Source organism: Trachurus japonicus, chromosome 18 (assembly GCF_045865225.1).
Source record: "Trachurus japonicus isolate A0001 chromosome 18, Traja_1.0".
Lineage (NCBI taxonomy): Eukaryota > Metazoa > Chordata > Actinopteri > Carangiformes > Carangidae > Trachurus > Trachurus japonicus.
In genome coordinates, this window is record NC_140924.1 from 25,205,226 (window position 1) to 25,229,694 (window position 24,469).

Here is a 24,469-nt window from a genome sequence, read left to right on the forward strand (position 1 = left end):
AAAATATGATTCAACTAAACTCAAAGACAATTGAGCTCAAAAGTAGAATGGAGAGTGCTAGGTGTGTTCAGATTTTGACATTTTATGAAATACACTTTTTTATTATAACTCCTTATGTACAGGATGAATGCTTTCACCAATGACAGATATACTGTATATGAATATGAAGAGTATGGCTGCTTTCTGTTCCTGCTGCTCCACTGAGTAGGACTACATCACTGATACAGAACAGAGGGGCTGTATCACAGTCAGCCATTCAAATCCTATCCAACCTTTAGTGATTCATAAAATATAAGAGATATTTATCAAGTAAAGCTGAAAATGAAAAAAAGAAGAAGATCACGGCAGGTAAAATGAGAAAAAGATACATGTCAGCGTGCAGACAGGAAAACAAACACAGGATGATGAAAGTGTGAACTGTGAAAACACGTGTGGCCGGTGGGCTCTCGGCTCCTCACCATGTTGGTCCCCTTTTTGAACCAGGTGAGTGTGAGCGGAGGGTTTCCAGCCCATTTGCAGTTGAGGGTGACATCAGTGTCGACATCCACTGTTTTTGGCTGCGGCTCCACCAACAGGATGGGACCAACTGGAGACCAAAACAGAGAGAGAGAGGGGTTGTTCTTTCTTGTGTTTGAGCAATAATGCAGTAGGACTAAAAGAGGAAAAAAGACACAACACACAACAAAAGTGTGTTTCATCCCTCTGACTCTGAGCGAAAGTGGGCCACAAGTGATGGAACAAGGTGAGTGAGTGTTTGCGTGACTCACGGTCTAAAACGATACAATTATTGTGATGGACGTTTTTTTTTTACAATATGAGTCAGGATTTTTGTAGTCACTCACAGTGCACGTCCACCAGGATGCTGACGTTGGTCTTCCCCACGGCGTTGAAAACCAGACAGGAGACGGGCTCGGTGAAGAAAGAGTGGTCGGCCTTGGTGGTGAACACGCTCTCCCTCGCGCCCTGCAGCACCACGCCACCCTTGGCCCACCTGGGATTTAAACACACAACGTTACAAGATGCAGACGTCAATTTAGGAATACCGATCTTTTCGAAGCAAAATCAAGAAACGCTATTTGAAAAAAGACTTAATGGTTTTCAAAATTTGGAAAAGGCAACTGTCCCTTTAAGAGGCCCAGTGAAAATGAGATGTGTGCTTGTTGGAGGTGGAGGCAGCAGACCTGTAGCCCATAATAGGAGGGTTGGCGTGAGCCTGGCAGGTGAAGGTGACTCTTTCCCCCTCCAGGACAGAGCGAGGCTCAATGGACAAGGTAACTGTTGGCGGGTCTGGAAGAGAGAGAGAGAGAGAGTCACATTAAGCAGCATCACTTCATCTGATGTATGCTGCAATCTGGAGGAAAATGGCCGCCATGCATCACTTGGTAAGAGCTATAAAAACATTTAGCTTTAATTAGCCAGATGTGAACGCAGCAATTTACTGTATGGAGTTGTAGGAAAGGTGGCACCTGCACTGAATATTGTAACACACAGGCTCATCTCCATACATTAGAATGTCATGGAAAAGTTCTTTTATTTCAGGAGTTCAATTCAAACTGTGAAACTCATATATTACATAGATTCATTCCACACAGACTGGCATATTTCATTACTGACTTTATTTCTTTTAATTGTCATGATTATGGCTTGTATTTAATGAAAACCCAAAATTCTGTATCTCAAAAAATTCACTATTGTAACCTAATGATGTCACACTCTTTCTCTCTCTCCAAACACCTGCAAAGGTGTCCTGAGCCTTTAATGGTCTTCAGGGTTCCTACACATTTGACATTCCATACTTTTTCCAGACCCTTCTCTGTAAAAAAAAAATCTAATAATTTGTGACATTTGAGTAATTAGATGTGTATCATGTAAATAAATGATGCAATTAATCGTCTGTTTTCATTATTCTGAATTTGTATGCCATTATGCCACCAAATCATTTCCAGGAGATTGTAGCTAGGTACAATAGTGCATACAAAATAATTTTCCCAAATAACTTCTGATCAAACCCAGATAAGTATTAACTCATTGAATGGCCATTGACATATACGTCAAACGCAGTTTTCTGCGGAGAAGTAGGAGAGCAGGCATAGGTGAGTAGGACTCCTACTTGTTGTATTTTAATTGTATTTTATATGTATCATGTATATATATTGTACAATTTAAAAACATGTGAAATTTTCAGATGTTTTACATGTTTTTGAAGCCAAAATTAAAACGGATAAATCACTGTTTTTCTTAAGAGACTCTCTTTCACAAAAATGCATTTTTGGTCTTTTTGGTGCAACCAGGCTCTATTCAACTTAAGATAAATCAAGAATGGAACAAGGTACAAACAAATGTTTTTTTCCCTCATTAAATAGAGAGTCTCCTCTTTCCTTTGAAGTATTGGTGTTTTCAGAGTCATAGTACAAAATATTCTGTGGGTCTTGAAATATTACTCAAAATGCCCCGAAACGCTGGCACAAGTCACTGACCATTTTATAAAAGGGCTGGCACTCAATGAGTTAAGATACATATATTTCCATACAATAGTTTCCTTTTTCCATACTTTTTCAGACCTGGAAATGTAAAATCACATTCCATACTTTTCATACTTTCCATCCCTCCTCTGTTGCTCACCCTGAGGTTTCTCCAATTTTTCCCTGTTAAAAGGGTTTTCCATGGAGTTCTTCCTCAGTCGATGTGAGGGTCTACAAATAAAATTGCCTTGCCTTGCCATACTTGTGTAGGAACACTGGGTCTCTTATTCTGCTTCAGTTGCTGCACTATCATGACCTCCATCATATTCTACTATGTCAAAGAAACAACCATGCGTTGCTTACGGTGGACGTTGAGAGTGACGGTTGTGCCTTTCCCGGTGGGGATGGCCAGGTTAGTGGCCACACAGCTGTAGTTCCTCCCGGTGTCGGTGTCCACCGGCTGGATGGGCAGGTAGCTGCGCGTGGTCACCCTCTTCCTGTCTGGAAGCACCTCCTACAGGACGGAGGAGGAGGGGGTTAAAAGACAGATGGAATGTTAAAACAGTTCAGGAGCGTGTCTCTTTAGTAAGTCTGTGTGTGTGTGTGTGTGTGTGTGTGTGGTGCTTAGGCTCACCGTGGTGCTGGCAGCCCCATCCACAGGCAGACCGTCTTTAAGCCACTCGATCATAGACGGTGGTTTGGCCCCCCGGGACACACAGCTGAGGTTGTAGGACTCCCCGGCATTCAGCAGCACCTCCGGACCCCCATCGATCACCGGGTCATCTGGGGGGACTGGAGCGGGGAGAAAAAGCAGGGCCAGTGTTAAAAAGATGCACACGCCTCCTCAGTCCTCACACAGACACACAGGGACACATGGACGTACTGAGGACGGTGAGTTTGGCCCTCCTGGACCTCAGCGCCGCATCGGGGGCCTGGCACTCGTACAGGGAGTCATCAGACAGGTCAGCTGACAGGATCTCCAGGTTGTACTGGCCCAACTCCTGCACTCGCAGCACACGGTACCTGGGCCAGGCTGACACACACACACACACACACACACACGGTAGAGTTTAATTATAACCAGGGCTCCTATACATTTGACATTTCAAAATTCCATACTTTTGTTTGTCATTCCCCCTCTCTACCTCCCCATTTCCTGTCTCTCTCTCTCCACTGTGCTATCAATTAAAGGCAATAAAAAGCCCAAAAAATATACTTTAAAAAAGAAAAAAAAAATCCATACTTTTTCCAGACCCTAATTTCAAGATTTCTCTGTAAAAACAAAAAAAAATCTAATAATTTGTGACATTTGAGTGATTAGATGTGTATCATGTAAATAAATTTAAATTAATGCAATGCAATTGCATTAGTTTATTTTCATTATTGTGAATTAGTATGCCATTATGTCACCAAATTGCCGCCTATGGACTGGTGTTGAAAATTAGCACATGTGCTAAACATACCCAAGCAAAGCATCTGTTCTGTCCACTGGAACAGTCTCAATGTATTTGTGATGTCCATATCAAATAAATAAACATAACATAACATAACATAAATGATTTCCTGGAGACTGTAGCTAGGTAGATTTATAAAATTATAACCCAAATAACTTCAGACAAGACCAAGCTCAGATATGTATTAAGATAAATATATTTCCATACAATAGTTTCCATTTTCCATACTTTTCCAGACCTGTAAATGTATAATTGTGTTTCCTTTCTTTTATTTGCTTTGTTTTGTTTTTTTTTCTTCTTTTTGGGGGTGGTTGGGTGGATATGAGATTGAGAATGTTTGGGGGATGATAAACTGTGGAGGCGGGGAAGGTTGTTGTTTTTTTTCAACGAATTTGGAACTGAATAAGATATTCCCTGCCTTCAACTTGTTCTGTCACTTTTTTTTCTCTTTGAAACTAAATGTATATCCCCATCTCTAAAAACTGCATAACACAACACAAACATAAGTTTACACCTCAGGGCTTGATGATGAATTATACAGTGTATCCAAGTGGAGTGTTTTTAAATAGCAATTAAAACCTACATTGTTATTAAGGTACTATACTTCATACTGTTCGTCCTGCTTAGTGCTAATGTGAATCTCTCTTCAAACACAACAGCTCGTCTCAGGGTCCAGGCTCAGCTTGTTGCAGCTCACGCTGCTAAGAAAACACCAGATCTGTGTCACGCATGAAGCGAAAACATGACTTTTTCCTCATCAGGGTAAAGTGACACCAGAGAGACGCCAGGCCACATGATGGGATGGATGTGCGCAAACATAAACGCATGACCAAACATACACATTCACTCACACACACACACACACACACACACACACACACACACACACACACACACACACACACACACACACACACACGGCCTCTCCGGTCCTCTCTTTCCCTTCCCCCATCAGCCACACGGCCCCAGCTGTAGGGCCGTACATTCTCACCATTAGGTGGCAGCCGCGCTCTCTTTTCACCAGCAGGGGGGGGGGGGAAGAAAGATGAATGCATTATGACAACAACGTTTTAGAGGACTCAAACCGAGTCCAGTCCGTGGTGCAGAATTCATGTTCGCTGCCCGGACGTAGATCGCATGTGAAAACCTCCGCCGCCGTTTCCATGTGTAGCCCCCTGAACGGAGCCGTGCCGCTTGCCTAACCTTGTGTGTCCTTGTTTCTGCATGCATGTGTGCATGTGTGTGTGTGTGTGTGTGTGCGTATGCGCCCCTGTATATGCGTGCATTTGCATGTGAAATGTGGAGAGCGAGAAAGCGTATGAAAAGCCCAGAGAAGGAGGGGAGAGGAGGGGAGGGGTGGAAGCAGAGGGACAGAGGCTCATACACAAACACACACACACATACACACATACACACACAGACTGGAGTGTATGTGTGCATGAAGCGGCCAGTGCTCATTCACATGTTTTTATTTAAAAGCTTTGGCTTGAAGCACTGGACCATTACAGTAACAATATGATTAAAAGAGGAGGAGAGGGAGACAGAAAGAATGGAGAAGGGACAGACGAGGACAGAGAGAAGGAGGGAAAGAAGGGGGGGGCTGACGGAGAGAGAAGAGTGTGTCAAACAAGATGAGGGTGAGGGAGAGAGGGAGAGACAAGGTAGAGAAGTTAAATGGAGAACAGTGGAGGAGAGGAGAGGAGAAGGAAGAAGGAAGAAGGAGGAGAGGAGAGGAGAGGAGAGGAGAGGAGAGGAGAGGAGAGGAGAGAAGGAAGAAGGAGGAGAGGAGAGGAGAGGAGAAGGAAGAAGGAGGAGAGGAGAGGAGAAGGAAGAAGGAGGAGAGGAGAGGAGAGGAGAGGAGGAAGAAGGAGGAGAGGAGAAGGAAGAAGAGAGGAGAGGAGAGGAGAGGAGAGGAGAGGAGAGGAGAGGAGAGGAGGAAGAAGGAGGAGAGGAGAGGAAGAAGGAGGAGAGGAGAGGAGAGGAGAGGAGAGGAGGAAGAAGGAGGAGAGGAGAAGGAAGAAGGAGGAGAGGAGAGGAGAAGGAAGAAGGAGGAGAGGAGAGGAGAGGAGAGGAGAGGAGAGGAGAGGAGAGGAGAGGAGAGGAGAGGAGAGGAGAAGGAAGAAGGAGGAGAGGAGAGGAGAGGAGAGGAGAGGAGAGGAGAGGAGAGGAGAGGAGATATAGTGAACAGTATCAGAGGAAGCAGAGGAATGGGAGAGGAAATTAAACAAAAAAAAAGAAGAAATGAAAATGAAGGGACAAAGTCTGGGGAAAAACAATAAGCCCAAATACAAGACAACATGTCACAAACGATGCAGTCTCCCTCTGGACCAATCACTGAAGAGTATGCCCACTTGTTTTGACCGGTGATTGCACAGTCCCCTTTGGGCCAATCAGTGCAATTCTGCAAAGGCGGCGACGCGGCGATCGGAGAGATGCATCATTCCCTCAAGTTTTGTCAAAGTGGGAAGAGCCGAGTCTGATTTCTGACACTGACGGACAGAAAAGCGGCAGGCTTAATAAATCAAACTCAAGATTTCATCACTTAGGACAACATGAGGAAAAGCAGGAAGCTCAGAAAAAAGCTCAGGGCGACGTATTAGTCAATGAATCTGCCTTTCAATAAAAATCAGATATTAGCCAATCGGCATCACCCACTGGTTTTGTGACAAAGGTGATGATGTGATGCTCCTCGAACAAGCTGCACCCCCCCCCCCCCCCCCCTCGGGGGAGCTTGGAATTTCCAATCAAACATTGGAGGACATGTGCAGGAGGCAGCCGGATTTAACATCAACCTAAACAAGTGCGTGTCACAGTGCGATGCGACGGCTGCTGGAGTAGTTAAGCTGTCTTTCAGTCGCATGACAGCCTCTAACATCTCCTGGGAAAAAATGCTCCGTTGGCTCAATCTGGCCGTAACTAAAAACAATCAGCAGCAAAATAAAAAATATATATTTTGTCAGCATACATTAGCCACCACAGTTCCAAACATGCTATGTCATGCAAACACAGTGTTAGAGTGTGTGATTCAACAAGAGTTCTGCTTTGTTAGCAATTTGAAAAAAAAATGCTAACAAAGAGCAGAACAGTTGGTTGTGGCTCAGCTCTTTGCAAAATGATTTGCTGATAAAAGATTTATTTTGTTGCATTCAAGGTCAAATGTTGGTAGGTGGAAATGCAACAGCTAGCAAGTGTGTAACACAAGCAAAGGGGTTATAATATAAACTAGACTGGCCTTAGAGATATTCATCATTAGGTATTCAGCTTCTATTTGGACTATTTCACTTGGCTGTCTCTTCAGGTTCAGGCTGAGTGGATGATCTGAACTAGTGGTTCCCAGGTACCTGCACAGCTCTGCCACATGAGCTGAAGCTCCCTGTCATCAGAGCTGGATCCCATTCAAATCTAATAATCAGATATTGATTCATCTTTCCTTCTTTTAATCAGGGGCAGAAAACAACAAAGTGCGTTTAGAGTACTGTACTTCTAAGTGTGAGCACTGTATTTTTCTTTTTGGAAAACCTATGACTTCTACTTTTTTTAATTTTTGCACTTTTGACTTAATTGTATTTCTATGAAGTGCTCTTACTTTGAAGCAGAGTTTTAAGTCAATGCGATATATGTTCTTTTATTTTGAAAATGAGATTGACCATATGTTGTTTCCATCAGAGGAGAAAACCAATCAGAGCAACTCCTCCACTGTCAGTCATATTTGAACCTGTCGGTGTCCTATAGATGCTGTATTAGATACATTGATGCATTATGGTGTTGATCCCAATTACAATGCAGGTGTCACAGCTTAGACACCACAACTCAGAACTGTTGACTTTACATTATGTGATAGAAAAAACTAACCGGGACTGGTGTACTCAAAGCCCTATGTTTTCTATTTTTTTCCACGGGGCGTGTAATGAACAATCAGTGGATCTGAGAACAGAGTGTGGTTGTGAGCACAGATGAAACTGTTCTGTGGTGTGGCTTTAGTTTTGGTTTGGTTAAAAGTAGTTTGACTATTGAGTTTTGTGTTTATAGTTCTGACAAAAGCATGAGAGGCTTTCAAGAAATGAGTTGTAGCAATTGTGAAAAACTGTAATAATACACCAGATTATAGTAACAGTTTGAAGAAGCAGTTCTCCAAGAACATGATTTGTTCCCAAGCAAAACTGGCATTGTAACTGAAATACAGCTAAACTTGTTTAATATAATGAACACCAACTTCAAGCTCTACCTCAACCAATTAGATTTAAGCTTTGCTTTATTTATTCAACACTATTTGCTCCTCTGCTAACTTGACTTGACCACTCTCTTGATGGTTGTGTCTGTAACAATGCTGCTCAGGTTAGATCAGGGGTGGCCCGTATCTGCTGGATGGAGAGTGTCTGTGTGAACTAATATAAATTAGATGTAAAAGCCAATACCTCAGAATAAAAGAAAACTAACATTCAAATGACATTCAGTTTCAGTGGGAGCAGGAGTTGTACTGTGGCTCACCCTTTTTTGCCAGTGCATCAGAGTTTGTGGTCTTTTTGTGGAATTGTGGAACAGCCTGCTGGAGGATCTGGGAGGTGAGTGTTTTTATATTTTGTTCTATATTTCTATCCTGCATTTTATTCTTTTTTGTTTTTTGTATTTTATTGTGTTTTTATCTTTTACTATTGCTACATTTTATTGTCGCTTTTAATCTTCGTGCATTATTCTCCACGTCATTCTTCTTGTTTCACTTCTTAAATACATATTTACTTTTTCAATCAGAATGTAAAGCACTTTGAACTGCATTTATTTGCTTTGAAAGGTGCTATCCAAATACAATTTGATTGTTTAATTGATTGATTGTTATGGCCCACAGGCCTCAGTTTGCCCACACTTGGGTTAGCACCTCACTTAGAATAAGATAGGCCTCATATATAGTAGCTACATCATTTACCCCTATTCACCTGTTTGTAGTGAGTATCACAAATAGCTCAAGATATTTAGCAACAACAACAAAAAAAAGAAAGCGGTTGTCTAGCTTCAAACATGCTGCATAACATTTTGCCATCAGCTGCTGCCATCCAAAGATATTACAATCAGCTGTGAGAAGCCTGTCTTAGTCACAGTGAAGGAGGCCCGGGGAGGCTTCATGATCCCTCACCCTGCAGGTCTTCTCCGATGCCCAGAGCCAGGCCATCTTTGGTCCACTGAACAATGCCCGAGTAGTTGAAGACAACACAGGACAGGATCACCCTCTGGCCCCGCACCACCGACTGGTCTGCCGGCTCCTGAGAGAACCTCGCTGTCCACACTGCACAGACAGAGGAGAGGAGAGAGGAGAGATTGGGAAATAAGAAGAGGGATAAGTTAGGGACTTTCTCATTTCCACCCGTGCACATAGAGCAGCAGAAGTATCAGTTCTTCAGTTGTGGCGTGTCATCGTATCTTTTGGTTTTATGGTTTATTGATTAGTGACTGCGCTCCCTCGGCAGCGGCGGAATGCCACAACGGCGGCCACCTTTGATCACACGGTGGCTCGCGGCCGTTAACCGAAGCGTGTATACAGCATAGGAGCGAAGAAGGAGAAAAAGAAGAACGGCACCGAAAGACAGAAGCGTCAAAGACGAGGAAATCAGAAGAAGAAAGAGAGAGAAGGAAGGAGAAGAGGACGAGGCGGTTAATGCTGACTCAGGAGAGAGGAGCTGCGAGATCAAACACACAACTTCAGCCATAGGGGTCTCTCTCTCACACCCCTTTTCTTCTCGCTCCTGACTTTTATTTCTTCAAAACTCCTCCAGCCCTCCTCCCTCCTCTCCCTCTCTCTTGTTTCTCCCCCCTTCATTCCTCCCTATGAGTCATCTCCCAGGCTTCCACTCCCCAACCAAAACCACAGTGGCTGTCATTGTCTACTAGACTCTCTCCCTCTCTCCAGTCTGTAGTCCACTGCCACAGCAGATAGCCCATGCAGCGCCGTGCTGGCCCACCGACCAACTGTCTAATACAGAAGAAGATGAAGAAAAAAAACCCTCTGTGCTATTGTTCCACGCTGTATGATGACAAGTTGTAATTAGCCGTCCCTTGAAGACATGACACTTGTATAATAGAAGAGAGGCAATCACTGTGGAGCATTTGCATCTCCCTTTAAATTTTCATTCTTTGCTCCTCGCTCCCACTTGTTATTTCGAAGAATACCGTACAGTAGATCATTAACCCAATGCTGCGTCGTACACCCCCTCCTCCTCCTCCTCCTCTTCCTCCTTCTCCTCCTCCTCAGCCATTACCTCTCCCTCTGTTCTCTCTCTGTAATGTTGTATGTCCTTTACCCAAATTGCTTTCCTTCACTCTCTGCTTTACCCTCCATATGTATGCATCCCCACTCGCCTCTTCCACTTTGTACATCCATAATGCTGTCTATGAATGTCCTTTTGCTGGCACTGATTTCCCTCTACCTCTCCCTCTCTACAGTATGTACATGCCTCCTTCTTTCTATATACATATATAATGCTGTATATGTCCTTTTTACCCATAATGCTTTCTATTTCTGTGTTCCTCCTCCTCGCTGGTTGGAAGGGGGTTAGAGGCGGACTGTCACAACTCATTTATCACATTAAATATCAGCCCTCTAGCACTTTCTCTCTCCCTCTCTTTTTCATTCCCCTGTTCACCCGTCCCTTTCTTCTCTCACTTTTTCCCTCACTCCCCTTTCTTCACCTCCTACCATTTACATCTCTCCTTCTCACTTGTCCTCTCCACTTTTTTATCACTTGTTTTCCCCTTCTCTTTCCCTTAGCCGCCCTCTCTCGATCTTTTACACTTCTCCCTCGGAGCCCTCCAGCGCTTTTCTGAAGGTTCCCATCTCTCTCACTTTTTTTAACAACTGCCATATGCCTCTGCACCCCCACCTCCCACCTCCCTCCCCCCCTCCATCGTGACCCTCGGTCCCTATCTCTCTCACGTTAGCCCTCCCTTTTGCACACACAGTCCTGAACTCTCTTTCTATCACGTTAGATGTGGTGTGATCTACAGAGGTACAATATGCCTGATTATACAAAAGAACCCAGTCATGCAAAAAGACTTCCATACCAATCACAACAATGGCTTCTGACATTAATATTCTGATGGTACAGGGGTTGGTAAAAAAAAAAAAGAAGGGGGGAATCAGATGCAGATGGAGCTTTGCAGCATGCATACCTAGAATAATTCAGCGATGAACCAAACAGAAAAAAACAACAACAGAGGCCCTTAATTTGTTCCCTGAGGAACGCCCAAATTAACAGGATTAATGAAATAAGATAAACAAAGCAAACAACATAGCAACCAAATCTGAGAGGTAAAATCACGAGTCACTGAGAGCACTGTAAAAAGCACATATTACTGGATGTTTTCACCAGCCAGCAACCACATTAGCTCAGTTGCTGCTTCTAAGAACCTGGCTTCACAGAAGTAAGAAACTAACCAACTTCTCTCAAAGCCAAAATATTTCTTACACCAGGATCTGGTTGTTTTTCTTTTTGACTTTGATGAAAATAATGGACACATAAACTCCTAAATGTATCATTCTCTCATTATTTTACTCTTAGCTTAGCCTATTCTTAGGTGTGCAAACAATTTCTTTCCAAAATCAGAAACATTTCAGTTATTTCTGTAAAGTTCAGTATTTCCTGTTTCTCTCTGTTTTGTAGGCTGGAAAAAAACAATGACATAGCTTTAAATGACAGATTCACACTAATTCCACACAAGATGTAAACATGCATTAACAGTTATAAGCAGCGGATACAAGATGTAAACACAGTGCTGTCATGTTATCAATTTGAAGACGATAAGGCTTAACATGTTAGCAAGCACTTGCGTATTCAGACGTTCAGCAAACCCAGAGGGGCACCAGAGTCGGGTGGTATCTCTCTGTGGGGTTTGTTATTATGAGCGTTCCCTTTCATGAAGTGGTAATTGAGTTGGAGAATGCATAATTAGCCAGATATTTTTGAAAAAAAAGGCATTATAATAGACAGAGATTTTCTTTCCTGAATTTCCTGTGCGCAGCCTAATTTTGTAAAACTTGCTTGTGTAATGTTAATTACTGAAACGTACAACATGGATTTATAGCATCTTAAAAGGCATGAAAAGCCTTTTCTCAGATATAGATGGGTGTAAAGAGAGTTTAGCTGGGTTTAAACTACCCCGCAACCTCGACAGTAGCCTGAGGGCAAGCAAATCCTTTCCTCCACCACCTCAGATATGCTAGCTGGAGGTATTCCCTCAACTGCCTCAGTAAACCACAAACATAATCCAAACTGAATACTCCAGAGTGGAGGCTACACAATCTGTGTAGAAAACACTCATGCAAAAAAAAAGGCTGAGGACTGAAAACACTGACTCATTTAAACATGTGCTCATTGCCGTCTGATTTCCATTTTACCCAGTTGCCACTCGTCAACACAGGTGTGTGTGTGTGTGTCTGTGTTCAAACAGGGAAATCTTACACGCAGAGAGCAGCCAGAGCAAAGGCAAAGGCAGAGGAGTGTATGCAAGGGAGCTTGTATTCTTTCATTATGTGGGTTATGCTGCAGTGACAAATTTAGAGTGTGTCCTGATTTCCTTGAGTCACTGATCCCCAAGATACCATCAGGAGACTCCGAGCACCCTGTCCACACAAAGACCACGGCCACAAAGAGCTGTGACCATGACCACGCGCACTCGCACAGGCAGCACAGATGACCCAAACCTCACCACATGGGCTAACCATTTCCTGTCAACACACACAAACATAACCAGCCTAAACCCCAGACATGTAATCGACACATCGAGGCGGTTTCCCCCGAACACGAGATTACACCATGACTCGGGACTAAACCGTCAAGCCGAGCGGAGCATCTCCATCTCCGTTGGGAGCGGGTCTCAGTTTAGTCTCGGATTAAACACAGCCCTAGTCAAAGTTGGGAAAGGGATTTAGGATTAATCTGGGGGCCGAGGACAACAACAGCCCCTGCAGACACTGTGACACCAACCTCGGCTTGTCAAAGCAGACACAAAGCCAAAGGCAAAGCACGCACTGCCTCGCCGGGTGACTCACCGAAAAGCACGGCCACACGCCGCCATATAGTGTCAACCACCACTGCAATTTAGCCCCCGAGAGCACCTCTCGCACCATGCGATGGTGTTTTAATAGCAAGGTAATGAACCGTCAATTTGTTGCTGAAAATGACTGAAAGGGGGTATATGCATGCAAAGATGTTTGGGCTATTTTTAGCAAAAGCGTGCTGCTCGTATGCCCTGTATTCCTTAATTTGCCACACACCCTGCTGTTTGGTGGTGGTGAATGTCAAAGCTTGCTTTACAGCACTCCAGACACAGCACTGCCTCGCCTCTCTGAGTGGGACAGGAGACAAGGTTGGGAGTGATGCTGAGTTCTGGGGAAAAAGAAAAAAAAAAAGGTTCACTGGTGGCATCCAGCCTCACTGAATCAGATGCTATTAAATAAAATGCCATTTGTATGGATTGTTATGCATCGATCTCATTATCTTTGTGTCTGGCCCCCTCCCCACATCCCTTTGTACCCCACCAACAAAGTCCCCCACCACCCCCACCCCGTCTCCTGCTCCTGCCTTCCTCTCCCTCGCTCCTCTCCAGCCAATCCCGCGCTTCGGCTGGATCACAGACTTGCGTCACCATAGCAACAGCTGACGTGTAAAGTTACTGCCCAAAAAAAAGTTTTTCTGTACGAGCGTATGTGCATCTGTGTGTCTGATGAAATCCTCCCTTGTGCTCGGTACACCCATTTTTATGAAAAAACATTTTTCAATGACCTCATCCTCCCTCCACCTTTCCAATTAATAGTCAGGCAGCCGATGCTGGTCTCTCATTATTTCTCTCTCTTTCACCCCCCCTTCCCCCTCCCCTCCTTGTCCCACTCTCCTCACTGTTAGTCAATCCGCTCCAAATTGATTTTGTTATCTGTCTAATTCCATATCGCCCGCTGCGTGTGGCCGATGTGTTGGTGTTACGGAGGGGCTGTCTGAAAATGAGATGCGGGGAAAGAGGAGAACAAAGAGACGGCAGGGTCCACAGAAGTGTGATGGAGGAGGATGACATCACTGTTTCAGGACAAAGTTGCAGCCATAGGAGTCATGCGGCACTGACTCACCCCCCCACTCCCCCTGTCTGCTGTACATGACACTACGTATGCATCTACTTGTCAATCCATCAGTCGGTCCTGGCACTGACACATCTGTCTGTGCATCTCTTATCAGTGCGTGCGGGAGGGTTTGGACTTAACTGGTGCAGCAGCAGTCTGTCTCCAACTTCCCTTTTCATTCAGAAAACTTATTCCAGACACAGACCAAGCCTTTTGTTCCAGCTCTAACAAGCTGACTTGGAGATATCTGCTTTTAATACACTACGGAATCACATTATAAATGCACTGTATTTGCATCTATGCATACTGTACTAATTATATGCTATATATAATGTATCTAATATATTCACAGCTGTAAACAATGACTATTTTACTATCAATTAATCCATATCAAGTCAGCAAATAAAAAATAAATTCCATCACAATCATTAAATTGATTATTTTAAAGGAATTCAACTTTGCAATAATATACAACTGGGAAATATTTTTGGATGCAGCAGGTTTTTGCTTGACAAAGGATCAGTGATCTATCAATTAATCCCAATCAATTCAATTTATCCTATAAATTAATCCTGATCAAGTCAACAAATAGTGAAAAAAAATCCCATCACAATCAATAAATTGATTATTTTAAAGGAATTCAACTTTGTAATAATATACAACTGGGAAATATCATGTTTAGAAGCTGGATGCAGCAGGTTTTTGCTTAACAAAGGATTAGCGATCTATCAATTAATCCCAATCAATTCAATTAAATTAATCCCAATCAAGTCAAGAAATAGTGAAAAGAAATCCCATCACAATCAATAAATTGATTATTTTAAAGGAATTCAACTTTGCAATAATATAAATAACTGGGAAATATCTTTGGATGCAGCAGGTTTTTGCTTGACAAAGGATTAGCGATCAACCTGTCAGCTGACTAATCAATAACAGGACCAATCATTCACTCCTAAACTGCACCCGTGAACAATGCATGAAGTTCTCCTGTCGTGGGAACTCTAGCACCTGCGTCCCGTCTCATCTCGACAACATGGCCGCCCGGGCAGGATGGCCATAATAACTTGTCACCATGGCGACGGCGCTATAGGAACAAGCGAGAGACGTAGATGGGTAGGAAAAACAAGGGGAGGGGGGGTGAAAGGAGGCGACCCGCTGAGCCGGCTGACACTGTGTCAGTCAAACACAAAGGTGACTCCTGGAGGTGGGACGCAGCCCGGGGGAGATTAGGGCCGAGGGGAGAAGGAGCCCCAAAGAGAAAGACTCACAGACTCCTTCCTTTGTTTGCCGCATTGTCTGCTCGCTAGCTCCCTTCCTCTGTCATCTTACCTTGCTGTCCTCCCCCTTACTAGCAGTCGGCGACCTCTCTCTTTCTTCCTCTCCTTTGTGGCCTTGCCCCCTCCTCATTCCCTATTCACTCCTCTCTTTTTGTCTGGCAGCCATCTACTTAGACTTGATCACTCCTTCCTCTCCCCACCTAGAGCACCTCGCTCTGTCCTCGAGCTACCTTTCCACCTTCGAGCTTTTAGCTTTCTCTCCCTCCATCGGTCCTCCCTCTCATTCCCTCTCTTTCGCTACTACCAAAATGGTTGCTGTGGAAACAGGTTTATTTGGAAATGGCAGGAGGGAGAATTAGTGCTGCGCTTTGTCTGTCCATTTTGATGCCGCCATGAGCGCACACATGCTCCTGCGAAGGTGTGCGCACTCATTTTCTGTGAATGTGTGCCACCCTTTCATTCTCCGGGGTTCCTCTCGTACATGCATTTCACATCTGAAGAGCTTTATTTGTACCAAACCTGTTACAGACATTGTTACCATGGCTACAGCCAGTGAGGGACCATTGACACAATGATAGGCACAGTGGCCATGACAACCCCCGGGATCAGCGGTGGAGTAATATGATAATTCATGGACGAGGTATGTGACACATTTGACGGGGCCACATGAATATGCTCAAGCCGCCGGTCCGTCGCTGGTAATCCACCGGTCTTTGTGCAGCCAACACGCCGGGGCGGCTGACAAAGAATACTCTGCTGTAACCAAGGGTGACCGGAACTAACAATAGCTGTCCTCTGGATAAGCCTCAACAACACACATATCAAGCTGTAGCGTGCTGGTGTGGCTCGGATCGTGGGGGTCGACTCACCACTGAATTCGACTGGGCCCCAATCGATATCATAATGAATCGATAATTCACAGCAGTGGTTCCCCATTGATTTTGGGCAGCGACCCGTTCCTTGAGTCGCTCTGCCTCCAAAAAAAAAAAGACACGTGATCCGGCGAGCTTCAGCTTCTGACAGCTTTCAGATGGTCCACCAAATTCACCTCACGTTACAACATGGCGCAGTGATGGAATCCAGCAGGACGATTTTACAAGCGGCGTCCCGTCAATAAATCACCTCCTCCAAGGTCTGCTTTAATTCAATCCACTGCAATCTAATTTTATTGGTATGTACTGTAGCTTCTTGCAATGTCATCTGTCACAAACCATCCAATAAAAAGCCCGGGGCCTTGACCTCGGAGAGCCGAGTAATATTCATACGGAGCCACTCGCTAATATCACCACAAGTGCATACTGTCACTTTGAAGAGGAGGCGTCTCTGTTGACAGAAAACACACTAAAAGACGAGAGCGCAACAATAATCAGACTGAGTATTGTATGTTAATCTTCTGGACAGCATTAGGAAACAGCTTGTTTAATGAATGAGAATGAAGGAGTCTCTTATAAGACAATGATTTCTGCGTAAAACGCCCAAACATGACATGCCTTATATGGTCAACAGCATGTAAACATGCATGATTGTTGCTGACAGTTTGCCAGGCACCCTTGCGCTAATTATAGGTTCCTTATTTTAGCTTTTCCAGTGTTTTATTTAAAGTGTAGAAGTGAAGAACATACATTTTTAAAACCATCTCAGTGTTGCTTCTTCCCTCCAAAATTCAGGACCAACAGGTCAGTCAGCCAATCAGGAAAGAGCAGGCGGACTGACTTCGGAGTGATGGAATAGCGAATAAAGCAGATTTCAGGGAAACACTCCTGTAAGGCTGGATGGTCGGTCCAAGTGGGTGGGGCTTGATGTGACTGCTCTGTTGTGACATCACAAAATCACAGAAATCCTGACGGCTTGTTTCAGGGCTGTGTGCGTTTCTCTGCGGACTTAGGTTTTGATACTTTCTTTGTATTAATCGTGTTAATATAGAACCTTATAATAAAAAGTGATGTGGAAATCTCCTGTTACATTCTCAATGCTATATTATAGAATGGTATTCTATCAACAGGTTGGACCATGTTGGATCGTGCCACAAGTTCACACACCTTGGGTTATTAAAAATGGCTTCCCACAGAGCCTTGGCCTCCACTCCATCCAACACCTTTGGATGAACTGGACTGGACTGGACTGTGAGCTAGGTTCTATCGCCCAACATGGACAGAACAGGAAGCTATGTCCATGTGGAAACCACTCCCTGAAGAACGGACAGGGCTTGAGGGCAGCAGAGTAATGCCCGCTTCAACTTTTTGGTCATAAAGCATATCTTCCATCGACTCGAGATGACTGCCCTTAATGTAAATGAAATAAATCTAATTAGAACATGGGCAAACTGGGTTAAGGTAAACTTAGCCTGGAGGGTGTAGCGTTAAGCTGGCAGTGGCGGTCTCTGACAAAATAATGCATCTTGCACAACATTGTTTTAATGACTGGACTTCAAAGCCATTGATGATTATTACTACCAAGAGATTGCTCACTCATTACGCTTCCAGCCCGCAGGCTGTTATATTACATGACGAGGAGACAGCGAGCATTGCGGTGCTGTGGTAACCGATTTAGTTCGACGGCTGACCCTAATGTTGTTATTGTAAAAGGAAGATGGATGGAGAAAGTCGACTCTCTCTCCGTCTCCCTCTCTCTCTCTCTGCCGGCCCCTGTCCCTGTTGAGGAGCAGAAACTGCGAGAGCGGAGAAATGAAGTGACATCATCAGCGTCAGCCACATTCCTGCGGAGGGAGGGGGTGAAGAGGAGGAGGAGGAGGAGGAGGAGGAGGAGGAGGAGAGAGGAGAGGGGTGAGGGGTAGAGGAGGGGGGAGAATGTCCCAAAACTTTTGAGGTTACAGGACCGACATTTCCCCCCCTCCCCCCGAACACACAGACACACACAGACACACACACACCAATGCATCCTTTCTTCCTCCCTCAGCTCATGTGTGCATGTTTTCCAGTGCACGTTACTGTGTGTGTGTGTGTGTAACAGTACATGGGCTCCTCATCATGCGCTCCCTGTTTTAATTCATGTGCTTCTCCTCCTGTCCCCTCCCCCCCGACTCATACTGCCTCCCCCCCTGCCTCCCCTCCTCAACCCCTCTTTCCCTCTCCACCGACCAGAGGAATGCAAGAAGCACATCTGGAACTTATTAGAGAGCAGAGAGAGAGAGGGGTAGATGGAAAGAGACTGAGAAGTAATGGTGGGGGGAGGAGGAGAAGAAGGAGGAAAAAAAAAAGTCAAATTGAAAAAAAAAAAAAGAGAAAAGGAAGAAGTCCAGGAGGGGACAGAGGGAGAGAGAGAGAAGGAATGAACTTTGGTAAGCAGAAAGAGGCTCATGTTGCGAGAGAGAGGGAAAAAGAAAGTTAACAGCAACTCCGATTAATGCCAATTAACCTCAGCGGGGACGGGGGGGGGCTCAGCTGGCACCTCAGATGTGGGTTCAATCACTCCCGATTCCAGCGCAAATGTAGCCTTTGAACCAGCCTCGACCATATTCTGTCTGAATGAGCAGCTTCACTGTCCCCACTGAGGGAGCAGTCAGGCCTGAGTAATGGTCCCTTTCTCTCCGCCGCTGGCCTCCCGACCACTCCTCCCTCCTCCTCCTCCTTCGTCCCCTCGTCCTCTCTTCCCCTCTCCCGGCTCGCTTTTCTTTTCATCCAGCACACCCTCCTTCCCTGTACGACAATACTGCCCCCCCCCACCCTCCACCTCACCACCTCTAAAACAAACAAAACAAAACAAAACGAAAAAGTCTAATCACTCTCGATCGGGCTTCACCCACCTGCCCACGAGACCACCCCCCCCCCCCCACCCTCACCCTCCTCCTCTCCTTTCTCTTCCACAACTTTTTGTGTAACTCCCCCCTCCTTTACTCCCTTCATCCCCCCCAATTGGTCCTTCCTCACTGCAGAATGTGGCCGTGCAATTTGGGAAAAACAAGGCCAATAGATTCAGTCAGATGTGATAAAGTGTTCCTCTCTTGCTCAGGGGACTCTGCATAAAGAAACATTTTTAAGGGGATGTTTTTTTTTTTTCATTTTTCTTTTTATAACTTGGATGCCCCCGGCCTGTCAAACACAATCAGATTATGGGGCCTTTAAATCCTGGGGCTTCACTTGCGAAACATTCACAACACAGCTGAAGCCGAAGATGCTCAAAGGAAATACTTGTATACTTTTTGATTTAATTTATCTCCGACCACAAGTTTGCTCATGAAATTATCCCGCTACATACTTCTGTAGCCTATCAGTTGTGGGTTTTTTTTTATTTTTTATTAACCGATCATCTGAGAGCATGCATGCAAGCCTCTTTGTTCTCCCAAGTAGCACTTCAAAAAGCATTATAGGACACTCGTGTCCAGAGGAATGCCCTTAAACAAACATATCAACGGAGAGAAGCAATCAACATGTCACACATTGACAAACACCCGCCGGGACAGAAATGCCAAGAATTTGTTGATTGAATGGAACCCGATGGAAGAACAACAGGCGTGGATGTACATTATAACATTATGGGCTCCATTCCCAGATTGAGCTTTACAGCTGGTTCAGTGATTGCTTTCAGTGGCTGATGTCAATTAGAGATGCTTTTCGGTAAATAGGCTTCATTCAGATCCTGTATGAAAAAAAAAAAAAAACATGACCCGAATTCGCATATTAACGGTAGGATGGAGTCATATCTCGCTCGCTGGGATCAAAATTAAAAACAGACTTCTGCCTCGCTACATATGTCACTCCAGATCTACACTCTGAGCCAGAGAGGGTTCACTATAGCACCGCAAGATGGTTCGTTAGCCTTTGAACCACGGCACAACGCTTCCGCGCCACTATAAATAGTTCTATAGTAAACTTGTAAGTATCTTTACAAGTTTGACTTTCTATCTGTGGTGCTTTTTCCCCCCTAATCATCTCATATCGTCTCCCTGAGCCGTAATCTGAGCAGAAACAAGCACACATCCTCTCTGAGATTACACATGAGTTTAATGAGACAGAGGACAGGCTATGTGGGATTAGCTCAAGCTAACTGCTCTGTTCTTTTATGTATTGTGAGAGACAGAAAAGGGATTGAAAAAGGATTGTTTTTCCCGCCGGCAAATGGAAACAATTTCACGTACTAGCAGAATCTGGAGTCACAATATATGACTCAGTCATAGATTTGGAAAAAAAATTGGAATTTATTTCGATGAAAATGTCACAGATGATTACTGGCAAGAATGCGTGAAACGTTGTAAATCATCAGTTTTAACAAAGTGTTTTACCACCCAAATGGATTCTTTATGAGGCTTTCCTAATTCTTTGGTTTTATATGAACCATTACAGTCGACTTTGAGTCATTAACATCACATGTATAGTATACAGCAGTGGAGCTGCTGCCTCCCTGATCAAACAACCCCTGAGGAACCCTTCTTTCTCTGGGTGGAGGAGCCCCCTAAATATGTCTGACTCCTTCCACTGTCTGAATATTTCCTAACACAGGAATCCGTCTGAGGTCTATGATTCACGGCTCGCTCGCTGTGATTCAGAGCGTACAGTAAGGGCAACGGTGGCGGCGGCCGGCAGCAGCAGCAGCTCGTGGCCTCGTCCCCGCACACACACACACACACACACAAAAAAAGGACACGGGGCCGACAAATGGTCCACCTGCGCCGGAGTCTTTTGTCCCAGTCAGCACTTCAGACCGCCATCCTGCCAGGGGCCGGAGGTGCAGTCCGACCTCAAGGCCCTGCTGCTCATTAGGAAGTTTAAGGAGTGCGTTTGCAGTGATTGATTATGCAGGAAGATTTAACAGCTGCGTTAATGCTCGGGCCTTATTACCAGGTTGGTATGTAGATACAAGGCCAGGGATGGGAATCAATCACAGTGGTGTTGCTGGTAGAGACTTGGTATGCTCTGTCCTGGTTGCAGCTGTATCATTTAATCTAGATAACTTCAAAACATTCTCATTCACCACAGCTTTAATTAGCTGCTCCAGTAATAACCGTGCAATCATTAGCACTAGTAGGCAATTACATGTGCAAATTGCAGGCCATGGAATACTGTTTTACTAGTCTAATGAAGAGATAAGGGTCTGCGTTGCTCTTAGGGAAAAATGCTCCTGAACCTCCTGGTGAAGCGTTCCATCTTCTGAGGTGACGTCCACCTCGGCTCTCTCTACCTACCTTTGCTCCTCTTGTGTTTTTACAGCCACAGTGGAAGATTTGAGACCTTAACGTTTTAAATCTCACATCCACATTTCCAGCTCGCTTAATCTTGTCTTGGGGAAAGCCTCTCGAAGCAAAATATGTTTGCGTTCGAGTCGAGAGCCCAACACGGAGTGATAATGGATTACATCGTTGTTACAGCGCAACGACAGACAATGGGACACATGGCTTCACACATGTAATTGGTTCATGTGTGTGTGTGTGTGTGTGTGTGTGTGCGCTTATACATCTGTAGGTGCCGTGTGGAGTGGACGAACAGGGCGACAGCATGTGACAGAAACAAGGGGTCCCGATGGAGAGGCTCCTGTTTGTTTGTGCGTTTGCAAAAGGTTGCCAGATTGTGTCACATGTGGATTAATGGAAGCGCCTGATATGCGGATGAAAGGCAACGTTCTCCCGCCCGTGTGTGTGTGTGTGTGTGTGTGTAGAGTGAGACCCCCTCAGCAGAACACACTTTGGGTGGATGCTGAGCATCGGCGAGGCTGAGGCTGAGCGATACAAAGCCTGGCAGACACGGTGACATCATCCCTTTCTATACCTTCCCTTCCCCTTGCGAACACGCCCCCCCCCCACCCCCCACCCCTACCTATGATGAAGTGATGGCCAGCCGCGCACGCTCCCGGTCACCCAAGGTAGACAATGATAGTGATGGAAGAAAAAAAAAAGGGAGGATAGATAGCTGTGGCTGTGCCGCCAACAACGACACAACACACTACATGCCTTGATCAAACAGGTAGCTTAGAGAGAAATTACAACCATCCTCTCCCTCTCCTCCTCCTCCAGCCTCCTGTCTCCTAGCAACTCGACTACAGCTGTGATTATCATAAGCCAACAGTCTACCTGGCACCCCACAGGTACGGAGGGGGAACAAATGCATGGGCTGCTGCTGCTGCTGCTGCTGCTGCTGCTGCACACGCCTCATTGTGCTGCTGAAATGCACGGGGAGGGTTACAGTGGCCAAGCACTCAGGTATAGGACACCAGGACAGGAGCACAAGAGGGGTGTGTGTGAGTGTGAGTGTGTGTGTGTGTGTGTGTGTGTGTGTGTGTGTGTGTGTGTGTGTGTGTGTGTGTGTGTGTGAGAGTGAGAGAGTGAGAGAGATGGAGAGGGAGTAGGGGGGAGGAGGAGGAGGGTATATAAACTGCCTTTCACTCCAGGATGACCACCACAGGGGCTGGTAGCAGTGGTCTCATTGACTGACAAGCCATTGAGCTGCGATAGCGGCGTGAGGTGCTGCTGGCATGTAGAGCAGCGCTGGTCAATCACTGTCATTCCCGTCACGTCCTCAGCGCCTCACCAAGCAACCGACCGACCAACCGACCGAGCCGCAGACCCGCTTTTTGTCATATAGGCTACAGTAGCAAAAAAAAAAAAAAAAAGGTCATTTAGACCGGTGGTGGGCGCGTGCACCCGCTGGCGTTCAACTTAAACGCACACACGCACGTGCACTATCGACCGCCTGTAGTCAATGATGGTGATATTAAAAAAAAAAAAAAAAGTGTGATACATTGCTGCGGTGCGGACACGCAGTCACACACGCGCGCGCGCTCTCACGCAGCCGCACGCACGCACATACGCCTAAGGTGAGCTATACCGCTGCGGTTCACACCGGAATGCTCTGAAATCCCGTTAGCCTGTCCTATATGATGTCTCTCTCTTTTTTTTTTCTCCTCCTCCCCACAACACACATAGCTACACACACGCGTACACACACATACGCACACACACACTGCTCAAAGATCACCGACGGAGGGATCTATTTGTTTCTAACGCCTGTGTGGCTTCATACAGTTTTCCATTAGAAACCTTCCTCCCCGGTAGAGATGCGGTGTAGAGGTGAGAGAAACTGCAGTCTTACCAGTTTGAAAACTCAACAGCAAACTCAGGAGCAGCAGCCTCTGCATGGTTCAGCCGACCAATAAGTCCGTTATTGGCTCAAACCTCCGTGAGGACAGCATCAAAAAGCGGGAGTTTACTGACTTTAACAATAATTAACACAAAGACAAATAATCCTCCGCGTCGCCGCTCCTCGCCGCTGTCGCCTGGTTCGGCCTGGACCCGCTGGGCTTTTACACCATTTCACTGCTTTTTCACCTCTCTCCTCTTCTTTGCTCTCTCCAGCGTCAGTCCGTTTTCTACTCCACACTCCGGCGGTAAGCTGGCAGCGGTGACACGGCTCACTTCCGGTCCTGATATTCAAAATAAAATCCCCATTCAAGAATGTGGTTTTTAGGCTACGCTGATGAACTGCGTTAGTGTCAATAAAATGTGTCAGTGATATAGAATAAACGTGTGTAGTAGGATATTAATTTCAGAGGCTACATTCATTCCTTAATACAATAATTTATTTTTATGTGTCTGGTAATTTTAGGCTAATTAACTGCACAATTATGGCCGTCAAAAAGTGACGGCTCAAGCCATTTTACAAAGTAACCATACTGATAGGGCCACAGGTGGTCTGTTAATGCTCATTTTCATGACCTAATGAATTTACTTTTTTTTGGAGGTGTTAATGGATTCATGGCGTGTCCTAGGATAGGAGGTATTTTAGAAATTAGCAAAAATAATGTAAATAGGAAATAATCAAATTAGATTAATTAAGATGCATGCAATTTTAAGAACTTTTATTAGTAGACACTTATTGCTTTGCAACCTCTTCCATAAACAACTGTGAAGCTCTTTTTGACACCTCTCTTACAAATAAAATAAAATTTCATCCAAAGTGATCACGTTCTACTTCCGGTGCTCGCTGTAATCTCTCTGACTTGACGTCATATTCTCATTAGCGGCGCATTCCTCTCTCTCTCTCTCTCTCTCTCTCGCTCTCTCTCTCTCTCTCTCTCTCTCTCTCTCTCTCTCTCTCTCTCTCTCTCTCTCTCTCTCTCTCTCTCTCTCTCTCTCTCTCTCTCTCACGTCAGCATCACCACAGCACTGCCCCCTTTTTTCTCTCCCTCTGGATCTTGCTCAGTCCACCACCGGCACACACACACACACAC

General features: G+C 45.2%; 1 protein-coding gene across 2 annotated transcripts in view; it reads right to left on the reverse strand.

The window, feature by feature from the left end:
- kirrel1a (kirre like nephrin family adhesion molecule 1a) overlaps nt 1–23,633 on the reverse strand; it is a 36,990-nt gene extending 13,357 nt beyond the window's left edge. Inside the window, exons 1-8 of one of the 2 annotated variants that reach the window (XM_085806411.1) lie at nt 23,332–23,633; nt 9,045–9,194; nt 3,346–3,495; nt 3,097–3,254; nt 2,826–2,976; nt 1,182–1,287; nt 843–991; nt 459–586 (exon numbers count right to left, since the gene is read on the reverse strand). In XM_085806411.1, the coding sequence (XP_085662537.1) occupies nt 459–586; nt 843–991; nt 1,182–1,287; nt 2,826–2,976; nt 3,097–3,254; nt 3,346–3,495; nt 9,045–9,194; nt 23,332–23,377 (1,038 nt within the window). In that variant the 5' untranslated portion in view covers nt 23,378–23,633. The remainder of the gene's footprint in view (nt 1–458; nt 587–842; nt 992–1,181; nt 1,288–2,825; nt 2,977–3,096; nt 3,255–3,345; nt 3,496–9,044; nt 9,195–23,331) is intronic. The other variant, XM_085806410.1, reaches the window with a different exon arrangement.
- Nucleotides 23,634–24,469: the final 836 nt, after the last annotated feature.